This window comes from Mesoplodon mirus (assembly GCF_964341445.2).
Source record: "Mesoplodon mirus genome assembly, chromosome: 1".
Taxonomy (NCBI): Eukaryota; Metazoa; Chordata; class Mammalia; order Artiodactyla; family Ziphiidae; genus Mesoplodon; species Mesoplodon mirus.
This window is the reverse complement of record NC_138976.1, coordinates 3,803,699-3,816,380: the sequence shown is the minus strand read 5'-3', so window position 1 is coordinate 3,816,380 and position 12,682 is coordinate 3,803,699. Positions and strand designations below refer to the sequence as shown.

General features: G+C 55.7%; 1 protein-coding gene across 2 annotated transcripts; it reads left to right on the top strand.

Moving 5' to 3' along the window:
* The first annotated feature begins 224 nt into the window (after positions 1–224).
* GFI1B (growth factor independent 1B transcriptional repressor) lies at positions 225–12,012 on the top strand. Of its 2 annotated transcripts, none has more exons than XM_082616399.1 (7): positions 225–323; positions 7,058–7,177; positions 7,744–7,884; positions 8,305–8,576; positions 9,167–9,304; positions 10,250–10,415; positions 11,242–12,012. In XM_082616399.1, the coding sequence occupies exons 2-7, from the start codon at positions 7,078–7,080 to the stop codon at positions 11,418–11,420; spliced, it is 996 nt and encodes a 331-aa protein (XP_082472525.1). In that variant the 5' UTR covers positions 225–323; positions 7,058–7,077; the 3' UTR covers positions 11,421–12,012. The 2 variants fall into 2 exon arrangements, with proteins under 2 accessions (XP_082472525.1, XP_082472526.1); XM_082616400.1 differs by having other exon boundaries at positions 10,151–10,415.
* The last annotated feature ends 670 nt before the right edge of the window (positions 12,013–12,682 follow it).

Below are 12,682 nucleotides of genomic sequence, written 5' to 3'. Positions count from 1 at the left end.
CTGCTCCAGGAACGGAGGGTTAGAGAAGAGAATGGCGAGTCTTGGCTCCTGGAAAGCTTTGATAAGCAAATACAGCCCAGCGCTCTGGCGCGCTCTCTATTGGCTGTTCCTTCACCACCAGATTTTGACACAAATAATCAGATTGAAAATCAGGTAGGGAAACAGAAGAGGAAACACACACGCACACACACACAGAGAGAGAGAGAAGGGGGGGAAAAGGAGAAGTATCTACTTGAGCAGAGAGTCACACATTGACCGGGTGGCACCGTCCCCAGAGGGAGCAGCGAGCTTCCCACCGAGGACGGACGAGGAGCTCTGGACAGGTGAGTGAGTCGCACACCCCTGCCTCTGCTTTTGAAATTTGCATATCCGACTTAGATCGCTTCCAAGCAGTTTACCTAGTCCCTTTGGCAGTCCTAGGAAGACTAAGGGGGGGCTGGAAAAATCTCTTTTATGAGAGGTGGCTTTCAGTCCTTGAACCCAAAGAGGTGGCAAGGAGGCAGTCTCCTCTGAGATGCTGCGAGCCCCCCCGCCGTGTACCCGTGGAGGAATTACCTTCCGCCAAGTGCACGTGTATACCCGTTGTTGTTATTTTTGTGTTTGTGTTTTGGCCGTATGGCATGTGGGACCTTAGTTCCCTGACCAGGGATGGAACCCGTGCCCGCTGCAGTGGAAGCGCGGAGTCCTAACCACTGGACCGCCAGGGAGGTCCCATGAACGCCCTTTGAAGTTTTGATTTTAGGCTGACAGAGGCCACCTACCTGCACGATGTCATACCCACACCCCAGCTCTCCCAGGGACCTGGGCAGGCGAGGCAGGACACACGTGGAGGTGCCCGAGTTGGTGTCCATTTTCGGGGACAGACTGGCCCTGTCCCCAGGGCACTCTGAGCCTTTCTTTGGCTGTGAAATAAGAGAGTGGGACTGAGGACTCTGAAGGAAGTCTTAGCTTCAGCACCCACAGTCCCAGGCGACCTTCCCCAAAGTTCTTGGGACACTTTGAGAGGGAGGCGCTTCACATTCAGAGCCTCCTAAGGGGAGCAGGGGACTGACATCTCCACTGCACCCTCCCAACCAGCCTCCAGGAGCAAGAGATGGGGAGGTGGTGCCTCAGCCTCTTCTACCTAATTTTGAAGAAAAAGCCAAGTTAGAGTCTGGGCGTCTGGGGAGAGGTGCTTGCTGTAACGTAGGGCTTGTTAAGGGGGGCAGTCCACTGAATCACTGTGGGTATGTGCCTGTGTACATTTTGCTGGGAAGAAAGTCCGCAGCTTTCATGAGATACTGTGGTGGGAGGTGCAAAGTAATTTTCGGTCTCTGGACGTGGATCTGGTGGGAGCCAGCTGAGCTGCACCTGCCCACATGGGCTCACTCCTCTGCACATTTCTTAGTGGGCAACAGGTAGAACGCTTCAGTCTTAGAGAAGGGGCAAGTTTCTTGTCCTCAGAGGTGGTGCAGAAAGGATTCTTTGGATAAGAAGATGTGTGAGGTTTCTTCCAACTCAGATTTGGGGATCAGAGGGAATTCCCTGGTGGTCCAGTGGTTAGGGCTATGTGCTTCCATTGCAGGGGGTAAGGGTTCGATCCCTGGTCGGGGAGCTAAGATCCTGCAAGCCACTCAGCCAAAAAAAAAAAAAAAAAAAAAAAAAAAAAGATTTGTGGGTTGGTATGGCAGTTTCCCAGCACAAAGTTCTTGGGGACCACCAGGGAGTTATACTTGGGTTAGGTTTGATTGATGGAGTCACTCAAAACCAGTGCAGAGCATTTTCTCAAGGCTTTCAGGAGACTGGGTGGTGTCCCACTGGAGAGTACAAGGGCTCCCGAAGCCTTTGGGGCCAGATCGCCCCCCACCCGGGAAAACTAACCTGATCACATGTGATGCTTCACTGTGACACAACCTCTCAACCCTTTTCAGAAACAACAGAAAACTTTTACCCTTCCTCAGTCTAGAGGGTGGTTTTTGTTCCTTTGTTTCCAGGAATTCAAACCAATGGGAACTGGTTTAGCCTCTAATTCAGAGATGCTCAGGAAATGTTTTGTTGACTCCTTTTTGTTTTGTTTTTTAAATTAATTTTTATTGGAGTATAGTTGCTCTACACTCCTTTTTGTTTTTATTGAGGTAAAATACACATAACATGAAATGGACCATTTTAATCATTTTTTAAGTGGCCAGTTCAGTGGCATTAAGCACATTGACATTGCTGTGCCACCGTCGCCACCGTCCATTTATAGAACTTCTCTCATCTTGCAAAACACTGAAACGCTGTCCCCAGTAAACAATAACTCCCCGTTCCTCCCATCCCCCCCAGCCCCTGGTCCCCACCATCCTACTTTCTGTCTCTGAATTGGACTACTCTAGGTAACTCATGTAGGTAGAATCACACAGTATTCATCCTTTGGTGTCTGGCTTGATTTCAAGTGGCATAATGACCTCATTGTTCATCCATGTTGTAGCACGTGTCAGGATCACTTTCCTTTTGAAGACTGAATAATATTCCATTGTTATGTCTATACTATATTTTGTTTACCCACTCATCCATTAATGGACCCATCGGTTGTTTCTACCTTTTGGCTATTGTGAATGACAGTGCTATGAACCTGGGTGTACAAATATCTGTTCAAGTCCCTGCTTTCGATACTTTTATATACCCAGAGGTGGATTCACCTCTTTTTGGCATTGCATCCTCTGAACTTAGGAAGAGACATTTGAGAACTCCTTCCAAATTTTGAATAGAAGTAATGACTACCCTCTGCTGGGGCCCCAAAAAGGACCTGGGCTCACGTCCCCTGACTCCCACATGGAAAGGGTGATTGTTTGTTTGTTTGTTTGTTTGTTTGTGTTTCCCCTTGAGTCGTGTCTTGAAACGTAAAGGAAGTCCAAAGGGTCCTCTGTAGCAGACTCTGAGAAACAACGGAGTCTTACTCAACCCTCCCAAAAAGGGAACCCGAGTGATGAGTTTCTTCGTCAAGGTAGGTCGGTCCCGTGCTAAAAGTCAACGAACCCCAGCATGGGATTTTAGAGCAAAAGGGAAGTTTAGAAATCTCTTAGTTCAACCGTCCCTTCTGAGAGATAGGAAAACCAAGCCCCAGGTTGGCGGCTGACGTGGTTAGGCTCAAGGTCACAGAATCCGATTCAGCCCCACGGGAGGCGCCTCGTTGCACGGAAATCACAGGCCTGCTGCTCTGGCTCCATCTGGAAGTCGGGGTGCAGGGCTGCCCCTCTTCAGAAGTACTGGCCGAGATTCTGACTCAGGGGCGGGGAACCCTCTACTGGGATTGGGGGTTTTTGAAGAGATATTAACAGTGAGTCTCTTTCCGGAGGCCCGATACCATCAAGGCCTCTGTTCTATGAAGAAATCTTGGGCTTCTTTCACAATCTCTGCTCTTAGCTCTTTCTCAGGACAGGTTAGTGTGAATCAAACCGTGTGGTTGTTAATTAACTACAGTATAGGTGATTGGTTCCTTTTTTTTTTTTTTTTAACTCAGCTCACAGGGGTCAAAAGGAAGTTCTCTGGGTGCATTTGGCCTCCACAGTGAGCTTGATGGCTCGGCTGTAGGGTTGCCTTCGCCACTGTCACTTTGCTAGGCTTAGCAGAGAGAATGTTCTAGGGAGGGAAGGGGAAGAGATTGGGGGCCCCGAGGGGATCACTAGAGTGGGCCCTGAGAATCACCTTCCTGGGACCTCCTTGCTCCCCTGTGTACGTGCTTCTGAACCCCAGAGAGCCCCTGTGTTGTCATCCCACGTTCCGATCAGCTGACCTCTAGGGTCTCTTTGGGTTCTGGGCCCAAGGGATCACCGAAGCTTCCTAAAAGTAGCCTGTGCTCTCGCCTGCCTCTCCACCCCAAACTCCTCACGAGCCTAGATGGGGCCTGCTGGATCCTGGAAGAGTCCAAAGATCAGGGGAATTTGATTTGTCCTCCATCTTGCCCCACCAATGAGACTTCTCCTCCCTGCTCCAGGCAGGCTATCTTCATCCGGTGTTGAAAGGACCACAGGTGCAGGTGGGCAGAGCTTGGGGCCAGGAGTCAAGTCCTAGCAGGCAGGGGCTCTGGGTCTGGCTCTGCTGTGAGGCCCTGGACAAGCCACTTGCCTCTCCCAGCCTCAGTTTCCCCCCGTGACCCGGGAAGACAATCACTGTTTCCCTTGCCCCGGTGGGCATCAGATTCGGTGGCACAGTGCACGCTGGGGAGCTTCACACGCTGTCCTGGGTTCCTCCTTAGCTTGTCAGCTCAGTCGCCACCGCCCTGAACGAGAGCCCACCCTGTGGTCTGACGGCCAAGAGCACGGAGGCCTGGGAGGCAGACGACCAAGTCCAGCTCCGCCTCACTCTGCCCTGGGATTGCGAGCCTCAGTTCCTCCTCTGTAAAATGGAGTAATAGCCACTCAGCTCACAAGCCAGGATTATCAGAGCTGAGGCTCTGCAGATCCAGGCTGCAAGAAGTATTTCCTGGCGTTCTAGCTCAGCGGCTTTAATACCTACTTTTGGTTCTAGTTGATTGACTAATAAAATACTATGTTTTAAAAAAATCATGGCTACGGAGGTCCCCCCAGAACAAACGGCGAGGGGAACCCAGCCCCCCGGTCCTCCCCCAGAACGTGAGGGTTTCCTCTCTCTCTGCCCACGCTCTGGCCTCTTCAGGGGGCTCCTGAAGCCAAGAGTTAGAAGGGGGCAGGAAGGGGCAGTGTGGGCAGCCCTGGGTGGGGGGAGGGGAGGAGGCATGGGGAAGAAGACTGTCCCTGAGAGATAAGAGCTGCCCCACAAGCCTGGGGAGGACAGCAGGCCGGCCGAGCCTCATGAGGTCAAAATCTGACAGCTGGACCGGACCCCAGAGGCCATCAGGTCCCACGCCCTCATTTCAGGGCCCAGGGGGAGGGGCCTGGAGCGTGTCCCGGCTCCTGGTCAGGGCTTGACCCCACCCATAGAGCATGCCGGCTTTGGGTCAGGCACTGGGGATGCCACCAGACCAGACAGGACCCAAGCAGTGCCTGCCCTCCCAAAGCCTCTCCTCTGTGGCCTGAGTACCTGCATCCCCCCAGCAGCCCAGGCACCACACTGGGCCCTTGACACAATTGTCTGTAATAAATAAAGTTCCTTTCTCTCCCCAGCAGTCCCAGGAGGTTGGTTTGAGATCGCCATTTAGCAGATCCGGACACTGAGGCCTCCATCCAGGAAGGCTGGGCCTGGGATGGCCCCTGGCAGAGTGGCCTGGCCCAAACTCCTGCTGCCCCCAGAGGGGCGGGCAGGTCTGGGCACGGGTGTGGGTACCTCTTCTGCCTGCTGTGGGTCATCCCCCTGGGGAAGGGGTGGCTCCCTGGGCCGCTCCCAAGGCAGAGCTCCAAGCTCCCGCTCTAATCTGCCTGCTCCCAGCCGGCTCCTTGGCCATGGCCTTATCAACCAGGCCCTCGCTGCTGTTCACAGCTTTTTCCCGCCATCTTTTCCCCCCTGCGCTTGGCCCTATCACGCCTGCAGTCTTGCCTGGTGCCTGGGCTGGCCCAGGAGTGGGGGACTCCTCCTCTGAGGCCTGGGGAATGGGCCCAGCAGAGCTGCCGTCAGCACCGGCATCGGCTGAGTATTTCCTCTGAGCTTCTGCCTGGGTGTGGCCTGGGGGTGGGGAGGACAGAGGACCACCAGGAGATGCTCTGTCCCCTGGGAGCCCTCAGGAGAGCCTCACGGTTGGGCGCAGGGATGTGAAACATTTCGGGAGGGTGGGGCGGCGGGCAGGAGATGCTCTCTGCCCCAGAGGGCTCTGCACCAGAAGCCAAGCGTACCGGGTAGTCAGGCTGGTCCAGCTCCGCACCCCCCGACCCGCTGACCCGTGGGTTCAGTGATGGGCCTGGGCTGGGCTGCCCTGTGCTCAGTCCCTAGAGTTGGTGGACATTGGCCTCTTCCTCCCCGTGCACAAAATGACCTCAGGCCTCCAGTGGGGTCCTCTCAGGCCTCGAGCTCCACATAGAACCTCAACCATCCCCTCCACCCACGAGGAGAGAGGAAAAGCCCCTCCCTCTCTGTGGGCCAGATTCTGGGCTGGAGCTGTGGACAAGGTGCAGCCCCGCTCTGGCTACATCAGCACCCAACTTGCACAATAACGTGGATTTGCGATGGAGGGGGCCCCCCTCGTTGCAACCCACCTGCCAGGCTCCTCTCTGATAGGTGCTGAGCACGTACTAGGCACTCAGCAGCATCATCAACCTGGATTACCATCTTACAGAAAAGGTAATAGGCCCAGAGAGGTTAAGCGTCTGCCCCAAACTGCACAGCGGGTGAGCTGGGATTCTAACCCATGAGCATCTGACTCCAAAACCTGTGCTCAGACCACAGCTTTTCACGGCCTCTGAATGCAGACTCCACCGGGATGCAGGTGCAGTTTTCTGGGTGCAGGGTCCAGAGTGTTTCACAAATGGAGGTCCCCTGCCCTTCCGTCTCTGCTCCCAGTGTAACTCAGGGCACGCAGCAGGGGCAGGCTGACCTGGGGTTTCCTAGAAGTGGGTGTATTGGTTTTCCAGCAAGAGAGGAGTGAGGGACACTAGGCTTTGTAGCTGCTGTAACAAAATACCAAAAACTGGGTGGCTTAACACAACAGGAATGTATTCATTCAGGGTTCTGGAGTCTAGAAATCCAAAATCAAGGTGTCAGCAAAGTCAGCTCCACTGGAGTTTCTGAGGGAGCGTCTGTTTAAGGCTCATCTCCTAGCTTCTGGTTTGCCAGCAATCCTTGTCTTGAAGCTGCATTCCTCCAAATCTCTGCCCGCATCTCCACGTGGCCCTTCGTCCTGCGCGTGTCTGTGTCTGTGTGTCCAAGTTTCCTTCTTCTTATAAAGACACTTGTCACATTGGATTTAGGGTTTCTCCACACCTAGTGTGAATGTCACCTTAACTCGATTACATCTGCAAAGACCCTATTTTCAAATAAGGTCACATTCACAGACTCTGGGTGGACCTGAACTTTGGGGGACAGTATTCAAACCAGGACGGTGGATTTTGATTTTAGGAGGAGGTCCTAAACTATAGAGGAGTATCGTCCTCATGTCCTTCCTAAACTTTCTCATCTCCTCCCCCTGTAGGTGCGGGGCACCCACTGACAATGCCACGCTCCTTCCTGGTTAAGAGCAAGAAGGCTCACACCTACCACCAGCCTCGTGCCCAGGAGGATGAGCTCCTCTGGCCTCCTGCCCTTGGTCCTGGTGAGTCATAGCCCGGGCTGGCCTTCTGCTGTGCCCACCAGGACTCCCTGCCCATGTGATGGGGATGCAGCAGCATCCCACCGGAAGTAGCCGCTCTTCCAAGTCTGGAAACGGGGAGTTCAGTAAATGTGGGTTGAATGAATGAATAAATGCACCTATCTCTTCTCACCCCATGGGGGTGATGAGAGCATCCTGATTGGAGCTGTCCTCAGCAGCTGACATGTGACTTGTAATCAGAGGGCTGATCTAGGGCTGAGGGTGGGTGCTCGGAAAAACGGAGACTGGTCCTAGAGCTCTCCTCGGTGGGGGGAGAGGGGGAGGGGAGGGGGAGGGGGAGAGGGGGAGGGAGGGGAGGGGGAGAGGGAGAGGGAGGGGAGGGGGAGAGGGAGAGGGAGGGGAGGGCAGGGGTCTCCTCCTGGCCTCCACACTGCTCCCACCATCCTGGGCAGAACCGCTGAGCGTCAGTAGCCAGGGGCAGCAGCAGTGGTCTCTCTCTGGTGCCCCTCCTTCCCCCAGTCCCTCCGGACTTCCCAGAGCTGAAGTCTGACAGTGCTGTCTCCCCACAGTGGCCAGGGACCAGGTCCTGAGTACCAACCCTGTCCTCAGCACCCTGTTCCCAAACCAGTGCCCGGACTGGACTGACCTCAAACGGGAGCCGGAGCTGGAGCTGGACCAGAGCTTGATGACCAGGATGGCCTCCGCCCCAGGTACCCAGCAGGGGACCCCTGCCACTCCCCAGCGGGTGCAAGGGGAATGGAGGATGGATGGGCCTGTGGAAGCGGGGCCCCTTGGAGTTGTGGAGTCAGGGAGGATCGGCAGTCTGGGCTCTCAGGCTTCTGCTTGAATCCCTCCAGGACGGGGAGTTCATTCCCACATGAGAGCTTCTGTGTAGTGGGGCAGAGGAAGCTGGACAGGCCCACGTAGTGGGTGAGGTGGGCACTCTGCAGGGGTTGGGGCACATTTCTGGACTGAAAAGCCAAGGAGCTACAGTGAGGACCCAGACCACCCCCTAGTAAATAATTGGGGCTACACACCAAAGCCTCAGCATGAGGTCACAGTGGAGGGTGGCGGGGAGTGGGTGCCCTGCTTTTAATGTCACCACTAGGTATATGTCCCACTCTCCACAGAGGGGCCTGCTGTGACGTCCCGACCCCAGGATGGGGGCTCACCATCCTCCGACTCACCCCCGTTCTACAAGCCCAGATTCTCCTGGGATGCCCTGGCTTCATCCTATGGGCACAGCTACCAGCAGGCCCCCTCCACCATGCAGTCTGCCTTCCTGGAGCGCTCCGTCAGCCTGTATGGCAGCCCTCTGGTGCCCAGCACCGAGCCGCCCTTGGACTTTAGCCTCCACTACTCCCCGGGCTTGGACACATACCACTGCATCAAGTGCAGCAAGGTGGGTGGCCGGGATGCAGATGGGCTCTCGGGTCCTGCTTGCATCCCCTCTCCAGCACCCTGGCAGCTGCGAGTGTTCAGAGCTGGGTGCCCCCTGTGAAGTGACTCTTGGGTCCTCTGGTGGGATCAAGGACTCACAACGTTCTTCCTCATCACCATTCATTGAGCCCTGACCATGTGCTCAGCCCTGTGCTAAGCACTTGACATGCATGAGCCCTGGGAGGTGGACGAAAGGCGAAGGTTCAGAGACGTTGAGTCACTTGCCCAATAGCACGCAGCAAGTAGATACCACAACCAGCATTCCAACCTGGCTCTGCCCACCTCCCACTTTTTAACCGCCATTCAGCCTCCAGATAGGGCCAGGAGGGGCCTTCCAGATCCCCCCTCCCAGACTCCATTCTATAGACAGGAAAGCCAGCCACAGAGAGGGAAAGGGACCTTCCCAGGACACACAGCACATGGCAGCAGAATCGGCAATCCCGTGTTCCTTCTCCTGTACACCCACCTATGGCTGAGCTGGGTGCAGAGGTGGGACCCCGGCCCCTCTCCCTCTCTGCACCCCTGGGGCCTCATGCTCTGCCCCTCCTGCAGGTGTTCTCCACCCCACATGGGCTCGAGGTGCACGTCCGCCGCTCCCACAGTGGGACCCGGCCCTTCGCCTGCAACGTCTGCGGCAAAACCTTCGGCCATGCAGTGAGCCTGGAGCAGCACACGCACGTCCACTCCCAGGTGGGCAGCTGGCTGAGCACAGCACCCTCACTTCCCACTCCTGCTCTATGCTCCCCCCAGGAAGCCTAGGGGGCTTTGGTGGGTCTCTCTCTGTGCCCCTGAGGGTGACAGATCGGGGGGCCCTCATTATCTGCCGCCCTGATCTGGGTCTCCATCACCCGCCCTTAACACATTTGAGTCCCTGATGGACCAAGCCGGCTTCATGTACAGTTGGAAGAGGCTAGGAGCTCAGGTGGGATTTCGGGGGCAGCGACATGTCTGTGATGCTGAGGAATGACCCCACCTCCTGGGTGGTCAGGACAGGTTTCTCACCTCTGAGACCCTTGACTCTTAGAATCTTGAAGTCAGGCTTAAATGTTCATCTCATCCCACTTAGCCCTACCTGATGCCGAAATCCCTTCCTCAGAATCCCATTCCAGGGAAAGCACCTGACACTGACCTGAGTTGCTAACACCTGGGTAGATATAAAAGCTCAGGTGGGAAACGCAGGAAAAGATGGTTAGAATGTACCACGTGCCGGTTGCCAGCTCAGGTCCCGACCTCCAATCCTCCCAACGATCCTTTGAGGTCACTACCCATAACGATCCAATGTACAGATGAGGAAACTGAGTCCCAGGGAGGTTAAATGACTTGCCAAAGGTCACGGTGGCGAGTAAGAGGCAGAAGCCAGAATTGGGCCCCAATAATTCAGCCGCTTAAACAAACCACAAGGGAAAATCCCCTAATAGGAGGCCACTCAGGGCCCAGGCCTCGGCCCCTCCTGGGAGGCAGGGATGGGGGTCCCTGGCCCCTGCTCCTCCAGGCCCCATCCTCGAGGCCACCCCAATGGAGTGTCCTGTTCCTCAGGGGATCCCGGCCGGGTCCAGTCCCGCGCCCAGCCTGGCAGTCCCGGGTCGCGAGGCCCCACCTGCGCCTGACCCCCCGGGGCCTCGTTTCCTCCGGCAGGGGCGCAGCTTCGAGTGCCGGATGTGCGGCAAGGCCTTCAAGCGCTCGTCCACCCTGTCCACCCACCTGCTCATCCACTCGGACACGCGGCCCTACCCCTGCCAGTTCTGCGGCAAGCGCTTCCACCAGAAGTCGGACATGAAGAAGCACACCTACATCCACACCGGTGAGGCCGCGGCCCGCGCTCTGACCCCGCAGAGCTCCTCCCCCCACCCCGCCCCCACCAAGCCCCCCACCCCAGGGCCCAGGCAGAGCCTGCGGGCACCCCACCTTTCACTGTTAAAAGGTGCGGGCTTTAGGACCCGGGTGGGGAGGGATGGGGGTGTCAGGTTGCACAGGGGAGGCCACCCCCCTCCAACAGGAGGGCGGGGCACGCTGTGCTACGTAATGCGTAGAAAAAGTACTGGAAGGAAATAGCAAAATGTCGACACTGATAATCTGTGTGTAGAAGTGGGACCAGAAGCTTAATTTCTCCTTCGTTCATCATTCCTTCATTCACTCATTCCTCCAGCCATTCCTTCCTTCATTCCCGCATTCATTCATTTCCCATTTGGTCATTCATTCATTCATGCTGCTACTCACCCTGTTCGTCCCCCACTCATTCACCCATTCCCCCGTTTGGTCACTCATTCATCATCTCTCCAGCCATTCATTCATCCTCATTCAGTCATCCATTCCTTCATCCCTCCATTCATTCATTCCCCATTCATTCATTCCTCAGCTGTTAGCCAGTGCCTGTTTTCTGCAGGGCCCTGTACCAGGTGCTGGGCTTCATTGATAAACAAGGTGGACCCAGTCCCTGCCTTAAAACCGGGGTACAATTGGCCGAGGGGTTGGGTGGTCAGAGCTGTATTTTTCTTGTCTCCCTTTTCTAATTATTTTCTAAAGTGAACGTGCGATAAAACATAATAAAGTTCCAGGGAACAACAGCAGGGCATTGGGGCAGCAGGTCTGGTCCAAACGGCCCTGACCCTGTCCTTGCCGCCCTGCAGGTGAGAAGCCACACAAGTGCCAGGTGTGTGGGAAGGCTTTCAGCCAGAGCTCCAACCTCATCACTCACAGCCGGAAGCACACGGGCTTCAAGCCCTTCAGCTGTGAGCTGTGCACCAAAGGCTTCCAGCGTAAAGTGGACCTGCGGCGGCACCGCGAAAGCCAGCACAACCTCAAGTGAGGCTGTCCCCGCTCCCAGCTCCTGACCGGCCTGCCCCAAGATCGTGTCACCTGGAGGGAGGCCAGCCTCACACACCCAGATCCCCAGTCTCCTGGAGGCAGCACTGGACGGGACTAGTCAAGCTTGTTTTGAGACTCACGAAATTGCTGGATGACCTCGGGCAAGTCACTTTCCCTCTCTGGACCAACAATTCTCCTGCTGCAAAGTGTGGCAGCTAGATCTTTTCTGAGCTGATGTTGTCTACAGGTCTAAGAGCTCGGTGCCTTCCCCCCGGGGCAGAGCCCAGGAGGCCAGAGTAGCCCCAGGTGCACAGCGATGCCAAGAACAGACCAGAGCTGGGACCCACAGAGAAATCCTCCCCCTGCCTGCTGCTCACTGGGATCTGGTCAGCTCGGTTTTCAGCAGGCCCCTTTCTGGCTGCCACGGATGGTCAGAGCTGTCTCCTGCCCCAGTGGGAGACCTAGCATCCCTCTGCTTCAGCCAACGTGCTGGCTGCTCCCCACTCCTGACGGGCACTCAGGCCACGGGGGTTCCAGTTCTGTGGTCAGACCACGGGGAAACCAGCAGTTACTGCTGTCAAAAGCCTGTTCCTCTCAACAGCTGTAAATAAAAGACACAGATTTACGTACATTTTGCCACCATTTTTTAGATGCGTACTGGGTGCAAGCTAGTGCCTGAGGCTTTGGGGAGGGATGGTGGGGAGGCTTGAAAAGTATAGAAAGCTCCGTAGTCACTCACAGACACATTGGGAGGCCAAACTGATAAAGTGCCGAAACAGAGGCATGAGAGACCCGTGTGACAAGACCCCAGGCGAGGGCAAGGTGGATGCAGCTGGGGCTGTATCAGTTTCCTGTGGCTGCTCTAACAGATCACCGCAAACTCGGTGGCTTCAAACAACACAAAGGGGGACTTCCCTGTGGTCCACTTATTAAGACTCCATGCTTCCAACGCAAGGGGCGTGGGTTTGATCCCTGGTCGGGGAACTAAGATCCCACATGCCAAGGGGCACAGCCAGAACTTAAACACACACACACACACACACACACACACACACACACACACACAAAGGTATTCTCCTACAGTTGTGGAGGTCAGAAATCCAAAATGAGTCTCACGGGGCTAAAAGTCAAGGTACGGCAAGGCTGGTTCCCTCTGGAGGCCCCAGGGGCGGTTCTGTTTCCTCATCTTTTCCAGCTTTTAGAGGCCACCTGCATCCCTCAGCTTGTGGCCTCTTCCTCCATCTTCAAAGTGCATCACTTGGA

Bases quoted from the DNA above. Each gene is read 5' to 3' on its own strand.
- GFI1B (XM_082616400.1), top strand. From the start codon at position 7,078: ATGCCACGCTCCTTCCTGGTTAAGAGCAAGAAGGCTCACACCTACCAC. The intron at 7,178-7,743 runs GTGAGTCATAGC...GTCTCCCCACAG, and splicing joins GCCTCCTGCCCTTGGTCCTG to TGGCCAGGGACCAGGTCCTG. The intron at 8,577-9,166 runs GTGGGTGGCCGG...CCCCTCCTGCAG, and splicing joins ACTGCATCAAGTGCAGCAAG to GTGTTCTCCACCCCACATGG.